Consider the following 19,556-nt stretch of genomic DNA (forward strand, 5'->3'; position numbering starts at 1 on the left):
TGGTAAATAAATCGTTTGCCAAGAAAACCGTCGCCTGATTACGAGCCATGATGTGGTCTGAAGCTTTGAGCAGCTTCCTGTTATGTGGGGGTGGATATTCTCCAAAATCTGGCAACAAAGATTCTTCGCCATGGCTGTTAGTCAGATGCTTAACCACACATCTACTAAATACATAACACACGTGGAACTACTGCGTTTATAATTTACAATCATCTACAAAAGTAGAGATATTGGGACCATTAAGCGAGTCTATTTCCTGGTGGCGAAGTTCGTTTGATCCACGTGACTTTTTAAAGCCAATCAGAGGGCGGATGACGTTGCAAGTAAATCCTTTGTTCTGGACGCTTCCTTGAAGATGTCGATAGATTAATCTGTAATGTTATGGATTTGCGCTCATCCTGCTGGTAACCTTCGTCTTTTAACGGCAATACGTTTGTTCGATGAGCACAGACTTTTAGGTTTTGTTCAGATCCGCGCGTTCACTGCGCCGCTTAGTTGTGAATATCACATGACTTTTCCCTCCCCTGCTCCGGTCCAATGAATGGGGAAGAAGGAGTCGGACATGTTTGAAGGAAATATGTTGAATAAAGAAACGTGGCCGAAGACAAGAAGAGAAAGGGGAATATTTCGACTATGAGGATTTCAACGCCGTCCTAACTTTTTTTTGCCTTTTATTCAGCCTCAATAGAGGTATAGACTGTTGAGCTTGTTTTCAGGTTTATAAGGGACTTTTTTAGGGGACATCACGATTTTGCTTTTTAATCAGTGATTTGCTAAATGATGTAGTTAGTGATTGTATTTCTGTTTAGGGAAGTTACGCTACACTTCATAACTTTAATGAATGACTAACGTGAGTTTCGTTTCATTAGGTGACATTGGCACAGTTGTCTAACCTTGATAGCCAGCGTTAGGTTAGTGGGGGATGGGTAGCGCTGGTTACTCAAGCGAAAGGTTTCTAATCCAATCTCAATCCATGTATTAAGAAAACTCGTCTTTGAATCCGTTTTTAAGCAGGTTGATTGACCCGTGCTGGTTTAGTGTTGTTAAAGGGCCCTCAGTTGTAGCTATGTAGCCTGGGGTTTTGGATTAGGCCTAACGTTACTGAACAGGCAAAGTAATCGTGTAGGTTCGTCGTCTCTACCTTTCCAAAAGGCTTCAGTCTTAATGTTTTATAAATATCTTATGAAGTCAGATTATTTTCCTCGTTGGCCACGAAGACTGGGTGAATCATCTTGTCAAAAGACAGACTTCGTTTTTCTTCGATTCGTCGTGTTTTATGTGTAATGTGTTTTTGTTACATTTGACCTGCTCCGTTTTAGACGGGGAGCCGAGTCAGGCGCCGAAGCTGCTGCGTCATTGTAGCTGCGGCGAGAGCGCAGGACTGCGGGCGCAAACAGTCGTTTGGTGACGTTTACGTGTTTCGTCGAGGTGGGACAGTGACATGGTGCTTTCAGATGTTTGCCGATCTAGCCGAACGTGGGTCGTCGAGGTTTCGCGTCTGTCTTGGTGCGGAGATCAAAAATCCAAGCCGCTCATTTTGGCCGCACTGTGCTGTTCTAAAATGGCGACTTTGTCCAGGTGGATCTGTTTGCCCGCGCAGCGCGGAGACCCCTGACAGCATGTCGCCTTTGTCTGATACGCGTGACTTGTTCATCGAGCCAATCGCGCAGCTCGAGCCCGCCCCGGATGATCGCGCATGGGTTTTAGTAACCAGTCAGCGGCCTATGTGCCGCACGTTGACGTAACCGAAATGCAGCTCTTGTGTCGGCAGCCGCAGCAACGCGGTCCAGGTACCCGGTAACATTCGAGTGATGTCCTGGTTATTTGAGGCACCGGGTCTTTTGAAGAAAGGCCGAGTAAATTAGTCTGACTTCGTGACCGGAGGTGCGTGCCTCAACCTTTAGGTTTCGGTTTTGGGCGTGGTCTGCGTGATTGACGGCCGACGTGGCGTATAGGAAGCGCGAAGGCGTGCGCGGGGAGCGCTACATTAGCCAATGGCGAAGTCCGATGGTTTATAAAGAGTCGGGCGGAGGCGTTGCGTCGCCATTTCACTGTAGCTGTGACTAGAAGAATAAAGGAAGTCAGGAGTGAGGTCGGGAGGCTCGGGCGTTTGAAGAGAACCGGTCTCTAAACAGAATCCGAAGCCATCCTTATGGAGACGGCCATAAACCAGCTCTTTGACAGGTACCGATTGGATCCGTTGATGCTGAACTTGCCGTCAGAACGAATATTGTTACTGGCGAATTGTCAGCGGTCCCGAATTTCGTTTCTTCGTTGTGATCCTACCGGGAACTTGCTTCTTCAGCGCCGCTGTTGGGACTTGTAGATATTTGTTATTAGTTTTTTGCGCTTTTCTTAATTTCTTCGTTGACGCCTGTCGGAGGGTTTGCGGTGTTTATACCCAGCTACTGTGTTTAATTCTCCGACCTATTACTGCGCAGGCGCTTTAAGTTGCTTGCTGATACTGCTGTTACTTCCTGGCGTCCAGCTAGGTTAACTTCATTTGGAGTAAATATTTATATAACGCGCATCTTCTGTTTCATGCTGTGAGGTGAAGGTTGTGTTCAGACTGAAGTAACTGTGGGTGGTAACGCGAAGCGCTCTAACGACACGAGAGCGCGTCTTCTTGGCGTCGGGTTCTTCTGGCTGGTCTCGGCTAGCCAGCTAACCTAACTTGGCTAACCTGTCTTATCTTCCTTCTGCCCTCTGGCCAATATTGTCTTGGCATTCCGAGTCGGTCCGTTTTATAGACGTGGAATTCGTTTTAAAAGACAGAGTTGCAGTTTTGTTTTGTGTGGCGTTAACCACCTATTATTGTAGCTGGGTTAGCTTAGCTCTTGGTGCTAGCAGTCGGGCTGCGCTCCTGCCCGGATGTGATTATGATGCTGAGCTGGGCAGGTCAGCTGGCTGTTTGTATGGCCGCTTCAGGAGCGCCTTTTCAGTTTCAGCCCCGTCTGTGTGTCCGTCTTGGGAAGCGGCGGGTCCTCGACTGGAAACGGCTTTAAAAGGGCCCTTGGTAGCTAACGCTAACTTAGCTAGTAAGTGACGAAGCACTCCAAACTGAGGGCTAGTTTACTAGTTCACGGGTGTCAAACTAGGTTTTTGTCTTTTTGGCCTAACTAGCTTTGATGCAAATGTTTTGTCAACATTGGAGATAAACTTAAATTTGTAATTGTGATGGCCACCTTCACAGGAAAGAAAGTAGTCGCTGTTGTCGGAAGAAACTCGTATCTCCAAAACGGTAACTTAACAAGAGAAGGAAAAAACCTACTTTACTTTTAATGTAAGTCAATGGAACCAGACGTCTTTCCGAGTCGTTTTGGGCCGTTTCTTTCGTCCACTCAGCATGTAATATAAGGGTCCTTTGAAATAGTCAAAAACTCAAAGATGACAAATTTAGACAAGGTTTTCTTCTGACAGCAGTGCTTCGTAATCAGCTAAAACAGCTAAACGTGGACGTACAAAGTAAGATTACCATCTGCTTTTCACCCAAACACTGTTTATATTCCAAATCCTTGACTAGCGTTTTTTGGGTCAAGTGCTGTAAATTAATTTGAGTTTATTTTGTAGTTTTTATTTTTATTTTTTTTGTCTAACCACATTAAACTTCTTAAACTAGTTGTCTGATTTGTTTACCAATTTTATTAGATTTTGTTGTGTAAATTGTGTACCCCTACTTAAATCGTTTTTCACAATAAACTGTTTCCAATGTCAATTGTTTGTACATTTGTATTATTCACAAAGTTGTATATGTTTACATACACATTTCACTGTACAAAGTGAGTTGGATTTCAGAAAGAGACCAGAAAGTGCTACAGAAGTTTCTTTAAAAATATTGGACTCATTGGGCTCATCATGGATTATAATCCAGAAATATCAAATGATGGGTTTTTGACTTCATGGAAGTTGGGCTACATGGTACTGGCAAGATAGTTTGTTTACTCTGGGACTAGTGAATAAACGAATGCAGTCTCTATGAACTAGTTGTGCAGATGGCGGGAGTTTGAGGTTCGTAGAATAAGGATTATATTGTCAGTCCTGATCTAATGTAAGGGCAGCACGTTTGATTAACATAAAAAACGTTCTGAATGATGCAGCTTTGATGGAAAAGGCTGTGCTAGTCAAGGATAGCCTGACCACCTATTCAGGTAAGTTTTAATTAGGTACAGATTGTATAGATGTAATGCGCTTGGGGCGTTCTCCAAAATCCAATCTTACTCATGGGCTCATTCTATTCTAGTAAAGTTACGCTGTATGTAAATGACAACTGGTAAAGACGCTGCCACCAAGTTTTGTTACCAAGTAAAGTGATGCAGGAATAGAACATATGCATGGGGATTTTACCTTAATTTTTAACTTATAAATGTTGACTTGCAAGTGAAATACAGCTGTACAAAAATGTAAAGATGCAACTTATGTATTTCTTAATATTATTACAGGCGTTGGTGGTCTTAGAATATCTGGTGTTGAGAAATTATGATGTATCTCATTGCACAGAGAAGTATAATTTTATTAGTTTTTTTTGCAGGATAATTGCTGAATAAAGTACCTTTCTTAAAAAGCCTTGTCTGCAGAATAACTTGCCTATGATTTGGGTGACAGTCTAGTGACTATTATTGATTTTCTGTGCAGAGCCCAGAATAGACTTGAAGATGACTCAACTGGACACATTTTTCTGGCATGTTGTAGCTTCTCATGTTTAGGATGGAAAATGCTCCTTATAGTCATTTCATTCTTAGTTATGTTTCTTACTTTTCTTATTGTTGCATCATGTTATCTGTGCTTTCATAGCAACCTTTCTTCATTTAAATGATCTTTAATTTTTAATTTACTTCTGTATTTCTTGCTTTTTGTTGCAGCTCTATTGGTGGGGGGGGCATGGGTGCCCAGGGAGTGACAATGATGGCGCAGCCCATCGCTGGCCCTGGCAAGCGCATCCGCAAGCCATCGTTATTTTACGAAGGTTTTGAGGGTCCTGTGCTCCCACAAGTTCCCCCCACTGGACCCCCTAAGCCCCCTACACATGATCCCAGCCGGCAGGGTAGGATGACGAACCAGCTGCAATTCCTTCAGAAATCTGTCGTGAAGCCTCTCTGGAGGCACCACTTTGCCTGGCCCTTCCATGAGCCTGTGGATGCTGCAAAGCTTAACTTGCCTGTGAGTAATTTTAATTTAAGACACAAATGAAATGAAACAAGCACTTTAGGTAGCTGATATTGATCACACTGAAGTTTTTGTGTACAAACCCATTTCCAAAAAAGTTGGGATGCTGTGCAGAACATAAATAAACATACAATGGAATGATATGTAAACCAGTCTAAGCGAACTGAGGAAACCAATTGCTGTAGCTTTGAAAGTGAAATGTTCATCATCTTGTTTTGATCTAGAGTTCAGTTCAGGGTCTCATTTGCTGTATTTTAAACTTCATAATGCACAAAAAGTGTTTTTAGTGGGAAACCGGTCTGGACTACAGGCAGGCCAGTTTAGCACCTGGACTCCTAATACGGAGCTGTGCTGTTGTAATACATGCAAAATGTGATTTGCCAATGTGTTGGATGGCAGCATATGTTACCAAAACATCTCTCTTGTTCAGCATTAATGGTGCCTACATAGATGTGCATGTCACACATATCATGTGCACTAATGCCCCCGTATTATCATGAATACTGGCTTTTGAACTATGCACTGATAACGAGCTGATTTTTAGCCCAGAGGACACAGGATCCATGATTTCCGGACTTGGACTAGAGAAGGTGGCAGCAATCCTGGATCCTGTTTGCATTTTAGAGTTTAAGGTTGCATTTCTGGATGCAGCGACGAATTGTGTTCATAGACGGTGGTTTTTAGAAGAGTCCATGCAGTAATTTCCACTACAGAATGTTGTCTGTTTTTAATGCAGTGCCGCCTGAGGGCCCAAAGATCACAGCCAGCAAGTACTGTTTTTGGCCTTGTCCCTAGCATACAGAGATTTCTCCAGATTCTCTGAATCTTATGATGTTATGCACTGTAGATGATGAAAAGCAAAAGTTCTTTGCTGTTGTACATTGAGAAACATTATTCTTAAATTGTTGCACTATTTGTCTGTGCAGTCTTTCACAGAGTGGTGAACTGCTCGTCTTAATCCTGAAAGACTGCCTCTCTGGGATGTTTTTTATACCCAATCATGTTACTGACCTGTTGTAACATGATTGGGTTAACAACCAAACGTTTTTTCTTAGCATCACACAACTGTTGCCCATGTAAATGGGCATATATTTTTCAAAAACAATTTTAAAATTCTCTGTTTCAACATTTGATGTTGTCTTTGTACTATTTTCAATGAAACATGGGATTTAAATGATCTGCACATTTGCATTTTGTTTTGGCTAGCCGCAGCATCCCAACTTTTTTGAGGTACTTTACTTCTGACAAAGAAACAGGCCAACTTTATGGTGTATTAATTGCATTAAAGCAATCTTCAGCACTGAATTCTTAGAGGAAATTTCAAAATTTTGAGTCCAAGTTATTCCAGTTGTATGTTAAACTTTTTTGACATGATTTTATTCATTTAAACAATGCATGTGATGTTTTTTTTCCTCTTTTTACATTTATTCTGCCCCAGGACTATCACAAGATCATCAAACAGCCAATGGATATGGGCACCATCAGGAAAAGACTCGAAAACAACTACTACCGCACTGCTTCTGAGTGTCTACAAGACTTCAATACCATGTTTACAAATTGCTACATATATAATAAGGTAACGCATATTTGTCCTTTTGAAGGTTGTGGTAAAGGTGTAAACCGTATAAACAAATGTATGGGGTTATAGTTTCAGTAGATTGGATTGATGTATTGAAGGCATTTCAGAATTATCTCAATTTGATGGCTGTTCTCAGATTTTAGCTTCGTTTATTTGTAGGTCTTAGCACACATGAATACACTTTAATTAGGATCAAGTTTAATGGCTAAGTGTGGTTTGATTTTTAAATTATGGTGCAAAACAAGAAAGTGTGTGTTTGAGACATCTGTTCATTTATCAACTTTGTTGTACCAAATACTGATTTTGAGTCAATAATTTTCACCTAGCCAACCGATGACATAGTTTTGATGGCTCAGTCACTGGAAAAGGCCTTCTTACAGAAGGTAGCACAGATGCCTCAGGAGGAGGAGGAACTGGCCCCACCTACCCCACGAGTCAAACACGGGAAACCTGGCAAAGGCCGCAAAGCCATATGTAAGCACTAATTTCATTAACACCAACTTGTGTGCCTTTTGAGAAAATTTAGCAAAATTTTATTAATAATTTTAAAAAATGTACTCTGACCATTTCTCCTTTTTTCTCCTTTCTTTTTTCCAGTCTCAGGTGGGATAACAACAGCTCATCAGGTTCCTGCTGTGTCTTCAGTGTCTCAGTCTGCATACTCTCCGCCCATGCCAGACACTCCGGACTCACTCCTGTCCACCCCACCACAGACACTGCTGGCTAAGACTATGCATGCTACTGCCCACAGTGCTCCTACAATGTTGGGCCTACCCCCTACCCAGCCCACTGCAAAGGTAAACAGCCATGACACAGCAGAACAGATCAGTAAGACTTACTGAGTGCTGTCAGCTAGCTAATAAACACATTTTGACCATGTCATCCAGAGCATCAGGCATTATCAATTCCCTGAGTTTAAACCAATCAGTAAGCTTTGTTAATTAACCCCAGGTCACTTCCATACATTGCTCAGCATTGTTTTTTATCTTTTTGCTTTTATCTTCTCTTAGAAAAAGGGAGTCAAGCGCAAAGCTGACACCACAACGCCGACGACTATGGCCTTTCCCCTTACCATTGGTGTTGGGGGTATGAGCCTTGGGATGGGCAGTGGAGATGACTCACCACTCACCCTTTCTGCCCTTGGTGTCGACCCCAGCCATGGCATAAGCCTTGGTGTGGGCCGTGGTGGAGGTCTGATTGGAGGGAAAGTTGCAGCACGACGAGGAGGCAGTGGTCGGCCCATCAAGCCACCCAGGAAAGACCTGCCAGATTCACAGCATCAACACCAGCAGGTGCGACGGGTGAAGCTTAGCCAGCAGCTGCGCTACTGCAACGGAATTCTCAAAGAGCTACTGTCAAAGAAGCATGCGGCATATGCCTGGCCTTTCTACAAGCCCGTAGATGCATCATCACTGGGGCTACATGACTACCATGACATTATCAAGAATCCAATGGACCTCAGCACTATAAAGGTGCTTATTATAGTGTTGTGTTAGTTTTTGTCTCTCACAGTCAATAATACTCATGTTGTATTGTGTGCTAGTAAACCTAATTGATGTCCAATCTGTTACCCTGCAGGGTAAAATGGACCGACGGGAGTACAGGGAAGCATTACAGTTTGCAGCTGACATCCGACTCATGTTTTCCAACTGTTACAAGTACAATCCTCCTGACCATGACGTGGTGGCTATGGCCAGAAAACTACAAGTAAAATTAACTTTCAGTTTACACTTGAATATGGGGCTTCGTACAAGATTTATTTATTTTCTAACGAGAATGTAATTATCTTTTTGAAGAGACGATTTTTAGTATTTCAAAGCTTTTGCAGCTGAATATTCTTTTCTTACTTCTATCCCAGGATGTTTTTGAGTTCCGGTTTGCCAAAATGCCTGATGAGCCTCTGGATTCCCTCCCACCTGCATCTTTGAATGATGGATTGGGCGGTCACTCCTCCTCCTCTTCATCCTCTTCCTCCTCATCGTCGGAGACTGAAATGAGCAGTGAGAGCGAGAGTGAGAGTACCCCCAGTTCAGACAGTGAGGAGGAACGAGCACACCGTTTAGCACAGCTTCAAGAGCAGGTTTGTACATAGGCAGTAACTGGGTTTTACTGAGCACATGTAGCAGCATACACACACTCACTCATGAGATGTTTTTGCATGTGATGTAAGCTTTTAAGTATCTTTTCATTGTCTAAGGCATCTCATGATACGTTATATGTACATCTGATCACACTTATACGAACTTGTTGGACATCCCATTCCAAAACCATGGGCATTAATGTGGTGTTCCCAGACCAACAGATAATGAAGCATGATTCATCCTCCCGTATGTACACTATCTGTCCTCCTGCTTTTGCTGCAGTAACAGCTTCTTTTCCTCTGAGAAGACTCTACACTAGATGTTGGAACATTACTGCGAGGATTTAATTAAATTTAGCTACAAGACCATTGGGTCACTGGGTGAGGTCAGGCACTGATGGTGGATGATTAATTCTGGATCACCAATTTCACTCAAACTAAGGCCTGGGCAATACCTACAATGATTAGCATGATATTTTATAGTTTAACAAATTGCAAATATCAATAACATCCACCACCACTTCTGCCCAAAACAAACATGTAGCTTTGCATGTAGACTTGCTTGCCTCTGCTTTAAATTTTAGCTCCCCTTTTCTTGCATCAATAGCTGCAAACCTTTCCACAAAAGTAGAAAAGTTTTTTGTAAAATGTCTCAATGTTCTACTTTTTAAGCGGCTAAAATCAGCTTAAATGGTGCCCGAGAGGCCAGAGTGTAACTACAGCACTATTTATAAGGTTGAACAGGAAAATTCGTACAAAAAGCTAGAGAATGAAAAACTTTTTTTTGGCAGTTTCTCCTTGCTGATTAAATGCATCAGGAAACTAGCTGGGGTGCTTATAAATGCAAATAAGTATATTAATCAAATTCTTGATGTTCATCTTAAATTCTCTTTGCCTTTTCATTGTCTTCGAGCTAGGTGAACTAGTAGTCAAAAGTTCCAAGTTGTCGCACAGTGAGAAAATAAGAAATCCTGCATAAAAAAAAAAGATGCAAAATGCATTGATAATTGTTTTATAATTGTCCACCCCTAAATCAGAATCAGAATACTTTAATGATCCCAGAGGAAAATTGCAGTTATTACAGTTGCAACCATTTATATAAAAGAATAAAACAAATAAAAAATTTGCAGTATGTACACGAGATTTAAATACAGTAATGTGGCAGTGACTGTGATAATGAATATCAAACATACTGTAGAAAGCAGTTCAAATTATTGCACCACTGAGTTATTGCACACATCATTATTCTTATTATTACACATATAGACAGTATAATTTGGTATTGAGTGTTTCACAGATGAACCAAAGTATCATTGAGGGAAGAGTTATAGAATAAGAATGACTTCCTGTGGCGCTCTGTGGTGCATTTCGGTAGAATGAGTCTTGCACTGAATGAGCTCCCGTGTCTCATCACCGCGTCGTAGAGTGGGTGGGAGCTGTTGTCCATAATGGCCTGCAACTTAGACAGCATCCTCTTCTCCGACACTGCCGTCTGCGAGTCCAGCTCCAACCTCACAACTTCACCGGCCTTGCGGATCAGTTTGTTGAGTCTGTTGGTGTCTGCCACCCTCAGCCTGCTTCCCCAGCATGCAACAGCATAGAGGATAGCACTCGCCACCACAGACTCATAGAAGATCCTGAGCATAGTCCGGCAGATGTTGAAGGACCTCAGGCGCTTCAGAACAATATCCCATTATATAGCTAGATCATCCAGCCCTACTCCAGCTCATCCCATACTTGTTCTGTGATGCTTCACCTCTCCAGGGGACACAGTTCTGCTGCTCCACAGCCCTATGCTGGGCCGTTTTGTACACAACATGATACCTGCTATTCAGCATGGTGATTTTGGGCTCATATGCAGCTGCTCCAGAGCATACACTTGGCAGTGCTGTTCTGTGGCGATTATACGAGCTATCCATGCACTATTTCAATAATTATCAAAAGATGGTTTTCATCATATTGTGTCTTTGGCCCATCATGGTGCCATATCTCATTTTTTTTTTACTCGCTGATTCACAATTTCATGCAGGTGGGTTTGGGTGTTGACCTTTTACTTTTTCCTTCTCAACAGCTGAGGGCAGTACATGAGCAGCTGGCTGCTCTCTCTTCAGACCCCATCATCAAGCCAAAGAAAAAAAAAGAAAAGAAAGACAAGAAAAAAAAGAAGAAGCCAGAGAAGCACAAGCGAAGCAGAGCAGTGGTGGACAATGAGATGGTCATCCGGGCTCCCAAAGCACCAAAAATTACAAAGGCATCAAAAAGCAAAAGTAACAGCAAGGCAGCAGCAGCGTCTTCCACACAAAGCAAGAGGGCACCCAGCAAGAAGAGCAGCAAGAGCAAGTATGTCTTTTAAAAGCAAGTTTAATATTGTTTATTAATTAACTGAGATCTATAAACATAGTTTTTGATTAAGGCTAAGAATGCACCAATGTATGTGTCAGTAACAATAACTAATAATTTATATATATATATATATATATATATATATATATATATATATATATATATATATATATATATATATATAGGGCTGTCAAACAATTAAAATTTTTAAGCATTTAAGTTTCATATAGTTAATCGCGATTAATCGCATTTTTTATCAGTGTAAATGTTATAGAAAATAAGGATTAAGTGAAATGTTAAATTGAAAATTAAATTGGTGAACACATTTTATGCTAAATGTACTCATGTTAAAAACTGCTGGGACAAGAGAAAACTAAGGGAGTTTTATTCATTCACATACTAGGCAGTAATACTGAACCTACAAAACACAACATTGGATTTGTAGTAGTTTAGGGAGCTGTAGTTTCTAATATAAGACATGTAGTCACATACTACTGTGTCTCAGTTCAGATATGGGTAACACAAGAAAATAAAAACTACATAAAACTTCAATTGTGCTGAAGTTCAGCCTATAGGACTTCACAGTCCTGCACAAACAAAAATACATTACAGAAAGTTGGACTTCATTAAAGACATGTAGGGTCATACCACAGTGCTACAGCATTGTAAACAGCATGTAAACGTAGCTAGTGAGTAGACGCCAACTGGAAACTCCTCTCACGCCGACTGGACATCATGCGATTGTTCGCTGTCATGGTAACGTTTACTGTAAGCGCTACTCCACACGTGAGTGTCATTTTGCATCAGATTACTTGTAGTGAGCATGTAAATGAAGATTTTCGTCTGATTGTTGAATAGAGTGAAAACAAACACCTCAGTCTGAGTCTGTAATCCGATTGTTTACAATCAGATTGACAAAAATCTTTGCATGTAAACACTCATTCCTCTACTCTTAATGGGAGATGCCGTGCATGGTGAAATCTCAACATCAACTACGGATACGGAAATAGAATTTGCGTTTTTTTAATCACGTTAAATTTAGATCGCATTAATGTGTTATCGCATTAACTTCGACAGCCCTGAGAATGATCCACCACCTAAAAAGTATCTGCTTTGTCTGTGAGGGTCCATGGGGATCCTGACCACTGAAGAACAGGGTAAAAGGAGGCTAACAAAGTATCAGAGAAACAGATGGACTACAGTCTGTAACTAGAACTACAAAGTGCATCTGTATAGTAAGCGGAGCTGATAAAATGGACAAATGAGCAGAGAAACAAGGAGGTGGTCATGATTATAAGCCTGGTCGGTGTAAATATAAAATACAGTCACACAGACATTCTTCTGGGCAAAAAAAGGCAAAACATTGTTTTAATAGATGGTAAATGGTTAAACAAGTATAAAGTAACTTCATATTGCAGAGCTTGTTTTTTAATTAATTTATTTATTTAAATATGTAATTGTGTGTAACTTTTGCAGACAGCTTTTTACAGGAAGAAGTATTTTTCCACTCTGCATCAATGGCTTCAAGACACTGAAAAACATTGCTGAGCTAGTTTGTGTTTATGGGACCAAATATTCTCTGTAGGGTTTAAATCAGGACTCTGACCAGGCCAAAATATGTAATTGTTTAGCATTCTCAGTGTATGAAAGTGCACTCTAAATGTTCTACCTGCTGGCATCTTAAAGAACTTGTTTGAAAAGCATGATGTCATTTAGAAATTTACTTACTCTTCAGGTCCTCAAAGAAGGCTCAAGCAGCCTCCATCAGCGCTCATGCACTGGCCCTCCCTCCCCACTACGATTCAGAGGAAGAGGAGGAGAGCAGCCCTATGAGCTACGATGAGAAGCGGCAACTTAGCCTGGATATCAACAAACTCCCCGGCGAGAAGCTTGGCCGTGTTGTGCATATCATCCAGTCACGCGAGCCCTCGCTACGCGACACCAACCCTGAGGAAATAGAAATTGACTTTGAGACACTCAAACCATCCACGTTGCGTGAGCTAGAGAGCTATGTTATGACCTGTTTACGCAAGAAGCCTCGGAAACCATATGGTAAGACCCCCTTTTCTCCTCCTTTCTTACTCGCAAACTGAAAAATTGTTGATCTCCTAAATTCTGATAAACTGAATGGCACTTAATTTACAGAAAATTAAATTAAAGAGGATTTGTTATTGCTGACTGCACCATATAGAAGGGTTATTCAACTCAACAGATGCTTCAGTATCTGCATAAGATTTTACTCATGGCCCTTGGATTTCATGGATTTTCTTTGTCAGAGGGGTCCTAATTAGTGAAATCAAGTGACCATATGCAGAGTGGTCCAAATACTTGCAGACCCTCTAGATATTGAGTTGTGTACTTCTGTGCTACAGTCTTGCAAACAGATTTTGAACTTCCTAAATGTCACACAGCATCTGAGGTAACTAAATACTGGTATTTAGTATTTGCTAAGTATTTAATTTGTCTCACCTTTTTGCATGAGCTCCTGTGCGTGCGTGCGTGTGTGTGTGTGTGTGTGTGTGTGTGTGTGTGTGTGTGTGTGTGTGTGTGTGTGTGTGCGCGTATAATACAGTAAGGAATATTTTACTTAATGCTTTGTGTGTATGATAAACTTCTATTGGTATGTATTGCAGTTGCAAAGAAAGGTGGTGTAGGCAAATCCCGTGAGGAACTGGCTCTGGAGAAGAAGAGAGAGTTAGAAAGGAGGCTACAGGATGTTAGCGGCCAGCTTAACTCAACCAAGAAGGCTCCTAAAACCAAAGGTAAAGATTCTCTAGGGATGAAGTGTTTTTTTACAGTCACATTGGAACTGTACTGCCCATGTTGAATATTTGATAAAGCAAAACTGATCCACTGTTTCTACTCTTGATAGACCATAGTAATGTGTGGATTAGTTCTTGTCCGTTTAATGGATTGAAATAATAAGTAGTCTTACTATAGTTGTCACAGTCATGAAATTGTAACAACTAGGTGCCTTATAAATAATTTTCATGAATCTTCCACCTTATCTGTCGGTACTTAGGCTTGTCGATGCCATGTATTCACACTGCAGGCAAATTAGATTTGTTTCTCAGATCAAATCTAATCTTTTAAGATGACTGTCAGCACTGTTATTTGCAAGTAATCTGATTGCATTTGTATGTCCAGACATCACCAACCTATCTGCATGTGTTACTGTTGTAATAAGTTAGGCATCAGTAACTATACTGGTGACTTGGATTTCAAACGAGGATGCAGGAAAGATGGAGGTGCATCATGTCACTGGGGCTAAGCCTTACACATTGACCAGACTAAATGACCCTTTTGTATAATGTGCTCTCCCTCTTTATCCCTCTCTCCCTACTGCTGTCCTTGTCTATGTGTAGTGGAGAAACCCAGTGTGGCAGAACCTCATGCTATGGCTTCTCGTCTCAGTGACAGCAGTTCCAGCTCTGACTCTTCTTCCTCCTCTTCATCCTCATCTTCGGACACTAGTGACTCAGACTCGGGTTGAACATGCAAGTAAAGTGGGCAAAGACGCATTCTCATGTGCACGTTGTCTCAAAGTCAAATGTGCCATTGCTCTGTACCACGCTTGACAGAAGTGACTGTAAAGATGAAAAAATAGTTAAAAGTTTAAAGAAAGCAAGGTTTTTCTGTCTTATATGGTGTGTATGCAGTGGATGAAGAATAGAGGCAAAATAATGCACATGCTGCATGGAGAGGGAAATGACTATTGGAACGAAGAACAGCATGGTTCCTTCTCTGCTGTAACTTTTTTTGTCTGTCTGTATTTACTGATTATTTGAGGGGGAGAGAGAGAGAGAGAGAGAGAGTGTGTGTGTAAAATATATGTACGTATGTATCTATATGTATTGCTGATGTCGGAAAAAGACCTGGTGTCTCAAATGATAACTTCACAGGAAAAAGAAAAAAAACTACTTTTATTTTTAATGTATGTCAGTGGAACCAGTTCTCTCACCTCCCCACCCCCAGTCATTTTGGGTTCATTTCTTTTGGTCCATTCATACTGAAATTTACGTATGCCAAGGGGAAATGATAAAAATGGAGATACATGGTCGTCTTCCGAGAGCAGCGATATCCATATAAATTTCTTTTATAAAGAAGAACTTAAAGAATCCCCTAGATGGGAACAGAGAATTGTCTTGAGCAGACTTATTTTGTAAGCTGTTTTTATAAAGAAAAGGTGTGGGAGCTGTTGTTAGCTTTGTTTTTATGATTGGGTGTGTGCATATGCTTTTGCTTCGAGTTAGAAATTCCAGCCTACTTCTGACACACTCACACTTTTGCCCACATAAAAATGATGGTGATATTTTGTAGCTTGATGCCATAGTTCTACATTTGAATAAACCCTTTCATGCCACAAAAGTATACCTTTTCAATTATCTTGTAAGTCTTAAAAGTTGGCATAGCTGAAAGATGGCATTCTTCACCATGGCCTTCTGTTTCCTGTAAAATGCCAAGAGCACTGGAATGTAGCCGCCATTTTAATCCTTTGGCTTGTACTGCCTGTTATAATTAATTTCAAAGTTGAAAAGGTCTTCATTTCTAGAATGTAGTGCTCTGTTATTTGCATGACATTTTATAGGTAAAGAAGTTGCTTCATATGTCATGAAGATTAGTTGCCTACATTATTTTGAGCATTCAGCAAAATTTTTGAAGTTGTGCCCATGTCTGTTTATGTATCTGAAGATTTTCAAATGCACGATTACGGAGATCCAGTTCTGTCATTGATTTTATCCTTTTGTAGATCCAGAAGGGTGCATTATATATCTTGTTGCTACAAAAAGTAAAATGGGATTTTGTACCTATGTAAATGTCACATTTTGAGCATGCATACAACCTGGCTTACCTCTTTTACATTTTTTTTCTTTTCTCCCCTCCATCAATTATTGTGACCGTTATCCCAGCTCATTTTGATTTGATATGTTGGGCGAAGAAAAAGCCCACACTAAACGAAGCTGCAAGCTACATCACAAAGGGGTAACATCACACACTTCCTTTGACAAATTGCATTAATAAAAAGGATGAGATGCGCTGTGAGTAATTTCAGTGTTCACTTTTCTGTGATATAGACAGTTTTTCTTAACATTTTGGTTTAACTCTACATCATGATAAATATACATAGCTTATAGATTCATTTTTAACACATTTGGCTGGGATGTATGTTGTCACTAGGTGGCAGGAGTACTCTGCAAATGGGTTTTACTATGGATAAAGGCACTGGACAATATAACTTAAGAACTGCAGCTACAGAAATAAGGCAGCAGTCAGAGAAGCCAGTGACCTGTTGGGCAGGGCTTGGTCTATGTTCCCAAAGGTCTACAACAGAATGGGTTTTAGCTACTTGCTCATGAAGGTCTTTACAATTTGCAGGTGATTTGAATCAAATGGATTAAAACAAGAAAAACAATAACAAATGCCTTTGCGGTCCTGTGACCATTTGAGTCATTTGAGTGAGAAATTGTATAAAACAATAAAAAGAACAAAATGAAACTCCATTGATGTATTTTTTTATATTGAATTTTAAATAGAAATGTGACACGATGGATTAGAAGGGATTTCCCACCGATCACAATTATAACAACACACAAAGGGAAATTCCACTGATGAAATTGTTGTTACACTGTATAGACAAAAGTATTGGGACACCTAAAGAATCTTCTATAATGTCCCTTTCTAAATCTGTAGGTAGAGTTGGTCCCCCTTTACATCTAACAGCTTCCGCTCTTAGAAGGCTTTCTACCAGATTTTAGAGTATGCCTGTGGGAATTTTTGGTCATTCATCCAAAACAGTATTTGTGAGGTCAGACACTGATGTTGGACGAGAGGGCCTGGCTTGCAATCTCTGTATTAGTTCGTCCTAAATGTATTTCATGGGATTGAGGTCAGGCCTTTGTGCAGGCCAGACAGGTTCTTCCACACCAAACCATGCCTTATGGACCTTGCTTTGTGCACTGGGACACAGTCATACTGAAACAGAAAAGGGCCTTCCTCAAACTGTTCCCGCAAAGTTGGAAGCATACAATTGTCCAAAATGCATTAGTATCAATCTGCCAGATAGAGAAGCTTCATCACTTTCTGCCACTTTGTGACTGAGTTGCTGTGCTTGCTAAATGCTTTCACTTTTCAACAATACCACTTACAGTTGATTGTGGAATTGGAGGGAAGTCACAAACTGACTTGCGAAGGTGACTTCCTATTACAGTACTATACTCGATTCAGTGAACTCTTCAGAATGACCCATTCCTTCACAAATGTTTGTAAAGGCACAATGAATTACTAGATGCTTGATTTTATACGCAGGTGGCAATGGGACTGAATAAAACACCTAATACCTTTGTCCATATGGTCATTCAGTAGTTTGTGTGAAATGTTCTTTTCCAAAGAAACTTACCAAATCAGAACTGTTCACAGTGAGAGTGATAGGAACTAGATGACTAAAATGTTTCATGCCTCTAAAACAAGTTATTGTGCACTTTGTTATGTTGCCTGACTTCTAAGACATTGTTTTCCATTAAAAGTTTGGTCTAAAATGTATTTTTAAAAGTCACTGTATTGAACTACATGCAGGGCATTGTAAGACAAAACGGTACTCAAAGAAAAACATTTTTTGATGAACTCAAAAGACTTATGGATAAGACATTCTACCAGAAATGTACATTATCTGTCCTGGCGTTTTTACAGTGTATACAACTTGATTGAAGATTGATTTCTATAAGTTATTCTGTAAAGGAATAAGTTATTAATTTTTTATTTATTATATCATAACCTGCTGCTGCAATGATACTCAGTGTGCACTTTACACTGAAATCGCTGCTCCTACTCCTAGTTATGTTTATATTTATAGCGTTGCCTCACTTCATGCAGTACAATACCTGTTGTCATGGTTACCTCTCTCTCATAGGTTATTTTAATTTCTGTCTATTTTTCTATCTCTATGTAGTTTATGCCTGCTTTTATTTCTATTTTTATTTCTGCCTAATAGATGTAAGTTTATGTGCAATTATATTTCTTGCTACTGTAACAATGTAAATTCCCTTCAGGATCAATATCCATTCATCCATCCATCCATCTACACTTTTAAAAAGGATAAATCCTAAGAAATGGACTGTTCTCAGCAAAATGTGAGCTACATCTTCCATAGTTTGGTTATAACTGTTTTTTAGAACAAAAACATCAATAACAAATCTAAATTTCTATCATTCGCATAAATTAATTACAAACATGAAATTATACAAATATTTACATTTACAGCATTTTGCTGACACTCTTATCCAGAGCAACTTACAATTTGATCATTTTTTTTTTTACCATAGGCAGGCCAAGGCGGTGTTAGGAGTCTTGCCCAAGGACTCTTATTGGTATAGTGTAGGGTGTTTGCCCAGGTGGGGATTGAACCCCAGTCTACAGCGTAGAAGGCAGAGGTGTTACCCACTACACTATAAATACCACATATAAATACACAAATAAATAGTATTTCCCGTCTGTCCCCATGTTTTCATCATGTCCCATCTAAAAATGTATGGCTATAAAGTTAAGACTTAGAGAAATTGAAATACTTTGACAATGGTAATTCTGACATGAGTGCAAGCGAATGGGTCAGGCTCTGTCATGCTAAAATATCCCAGAAAAGAACGAAGTTGTGATAAATTCACAACATGAAAAGGTTTGCATGTTAACAGTTTTGGTAACAGGCTGAACAATGGCAGGTTAAAATCGCTGACCGTGAAGTCCTGTCACAGTCCTGTGGTACAGTAAGAGCCTTGTGACAGGGCCTTACAAATGTATGGCACAGTTCCTTTTTATTACACTTATTGCATATAACATATATTTAATGAATATTACAGTAAAACATAATTTGAATAAATAGACATAATACTGTAAATTTGAAGCTCATGGACAGAAGGTTGTTTGGACTAGGGTTAGTCAGTCCTATTCTAATGAATTAGGTCCTTGCTATATGTTCTTGACTAAACTTTACAATTAATATCTAACATAACATCTCCAATAAAACCATAACAAGAAATTGAAGTAAGAATGCTTAAGTAAAGAACACAAAACAACTTTTCCTGCATTAACGAATTCCATAGAGCCGGTCCTGTCACAACACCATCAGTCCTGTCATGCAGATATAAAAAATTGACTATTAGAAAGTATTCATGGATTTATCTCTTTAACTGTGTAGATGAAAGTGGAGAATGACTTCAGTCACATCATAACCACTGAATAATGCAGAACCTTTGAGAGGTTCCTCTTTAAATATGGTTCATTTACTGTAACATACATTCTTGTGAGTCCTTTACAGGCACTAGACAGTTCAGTTCATTGTTTGTTTGGTATGAGGAAGAATGAGGAAATTACAGTTTATGAACAGGGGCGTTCTTAAAC

At 40.1% G+C, this 19,556-nt stretch overlaps 1 protein-coding gene across 2 annotated transcripts; it reads left to right on the forward strand.

Annotated features, from left to right (window-relative positions):
* Nucleotides 1-315: 315 nt before the first annotated feature.
* On the forward strand, nucleotides 316-16,666 carry brd2a (bromodomain containing 2a). 2 transcript variants are annotated; one of them, XM_037533123.1, is made up of 12 exons: nucleotides 316-2,184; nucleotides 4,860-5,157; nucleotides 6,602-6,739; nucleotides 7,069-7,216; nucleotides 7,340-7,539; nucleotides 7,753-8,214; nucleotides 8,321-8,449; nucleotides 8,601-8,822; nucleotides 10,894-11,162; nucleotides 12,901-13,217; nucleotides 13,799-13,927; nucleotides 14,531-16,666. In XM_037533123.1, the coding sequence occupies exons 1-12, from the start codon at nucleotides 2,153-2,155 to the stop codon at nucleotides 14,656-14,658; spliced, it is 2,472 nt and encodes an 823-aa protein (XP_037389020.1). In that variant the 5' UTR covers nucleotides 316-2,152; the 3' UTR covers nucleotides 14,659-16,666. The 2 variants fall into 2 exon arrangements, with proteins under 2 accessions (XP_037389020.1, XP_037389024.1); XM_037533127.1 differs by having other exon boundaries at nucleotides 316-690.
* Nucleotides 16,667-19,556: the final 2,890 nt, after the last annotated feature.

This window comes from Pygocentrus nattereri, chromosome 1, assembly GCF_015220715.1.
Source record: "Pygocentrus nattereri isolate fPygNat1 chromosome 1, fPygNat1.pri, whole genome shotgun sequence".
In the NCBI taxonomy this organism is placed as follows: domain Eukaryota; kingdom Metazoa; phylum Chordata; class Actinopteri; order Characiformes; family Serrasalmidae; genus Pygocentrus; species Pygocentrus nattereri.

What these genes read in the sequence shown, in the direction of transcription:
- brd2a (XM_037533123.1), top strand. Translation starts at nt 2,153, where the DNA reads ATGGAGACGGCCATAAACCAGCTCTTTGACAG. An exon ending in ATTGCTACATATATAATAAG is followed by an intron (nt 6,740 to 7,068) that starts GTAACGCATATT and finishes ATTTTCACCTAG; the next exon opens with CCAACCGATGACATAGTTTT. An exon ending in CTATGGCCAGAAAACTACAA is followed by an intron (nt 8,450 to 8,600) that starts GTAAAATTAACT and finishes CTTCTATCCCAG; the next exon opens with GATGTTTTTGAGTTCCGGTT.